The 899-nt window shown below is 57.2% G+C and overlaps 1 protein-coding gene across 2 annotated transcripts in view; it reads left to right on the top strand.

Moving 5' to 3' along the window:
* The window catches only part of FAM47E (family with sequence similarity 47 member E), a 33,451-nt gene continuing 32,552 nt past the window's right edge, over positions 1-899 (top strand). For both annotated transcript variants that reach the window (XR_001886463.1, XM_017876563.1), the window contains exon 1: positions 1-801. Coding sequence is in view for 1 of the 2 variants with exons in the window: in XM_017876563.1 (XP_017732052.1) it covers positions 728-801 (74 nt within the window). In the remaining variant the exon portion in view is untranslated. The remainder of the gene's footprint in view (positions 802-899) is intronic.

The following is an 899-nucleotide window of genomic DNA, read 5'->3' as shown; positions in this document are numbered from 1 at the left end:
GTGCATAATTATTAAGTAGCAGAACCAATGCTTATATTTAAATCAGAAACACTCAGAAGTAGTATGAGAATTTAGTAAAACCGAAACACACCCTCATGCAATCCGTACTATGTGGCCACGTGCCTACCCTACCAGGGTCAGCTGGATGGTACTTGTCTGCTAGAAGTGAGTGGAGACAGAAGAATCAACACGAGCTGGAAGGGCCTCTGGAAATCAGCTGGGGACTAGAGACAGGTGTGCAGCCCTCGGTTTACAAAAGCTATGAGACCAAGAGTTCCAAGACCTCCAGGAAAACATCTCCCTGCTAAAAGGCTTTCCCAACCTTTAGAAATCTATTCCTTTCCCTCCCTTTCCATCCTCTTTCTCTTGCTATCTCTTTATGGCTCCTCCTGCCTTCTTCCTTTCTTTCCTTCAGTAAACTTTTTTTGAAACGATGATGAGCAAAGGCCTGATCCAGTCTATGGCGCGTTTCGGTGGGAAGATGAATACGCCTTCCCAGCAGAGTAAAATGTGATTACACCAAGGACCGGTTCCCTTTCCCTTCCCCCGGCCAGGTCCACGTCCCCAGGCGTCGGAGAAGGGGTTGGACCGCTCAGCGGGGCGTCAGAGTTGCCAGGCGCCCGGGGCAAATACGGGCAGCCGGTGGCTGTGAGGTGTCCTAGCGACGGGTTGGCGGCAGGACACACACACCGCCCAAGCCCGGACGGTGGCCGGAGCTAAGGCCACCATGGGGGACCGCAGGCGGCGGCTGCAGCCGGGGACGTTGGCCCCGGTGCGCGAGGGCGTGAACTGCAGGTCCGGGTAAACGCTCAGTTCCGGGGCCGAGGGCGCATCCCACGCGGGCCGCGCGGGGGCGCCTGGAGACCCGAGCTTGCTGGGGCGGGGCGGGGCGAGGGCGG

The sequence above is a fragment of the Rhinopithecus bieti genome, unplaced genomic scaffold (assembly GCF_001698545.2).
Source record: "Rhinopithecus bieti isolate Rb0 unplaced genomic scaffold, ASM169854v2 scaffold_8675, whole genome shotgun sequence".
Taxonomy (NCBI): Eukaryota; Metazoa; Chordata; class Mammalia; order Primates; family Cercopithecidae; genus Rhinopithecus; species Rhinopithecus bieti.
The sequence above is the reverse complement of the archived record's forward strand: the minus strand, read 5'-3'. Positions and strand labels throughout refer to the sequence as shown.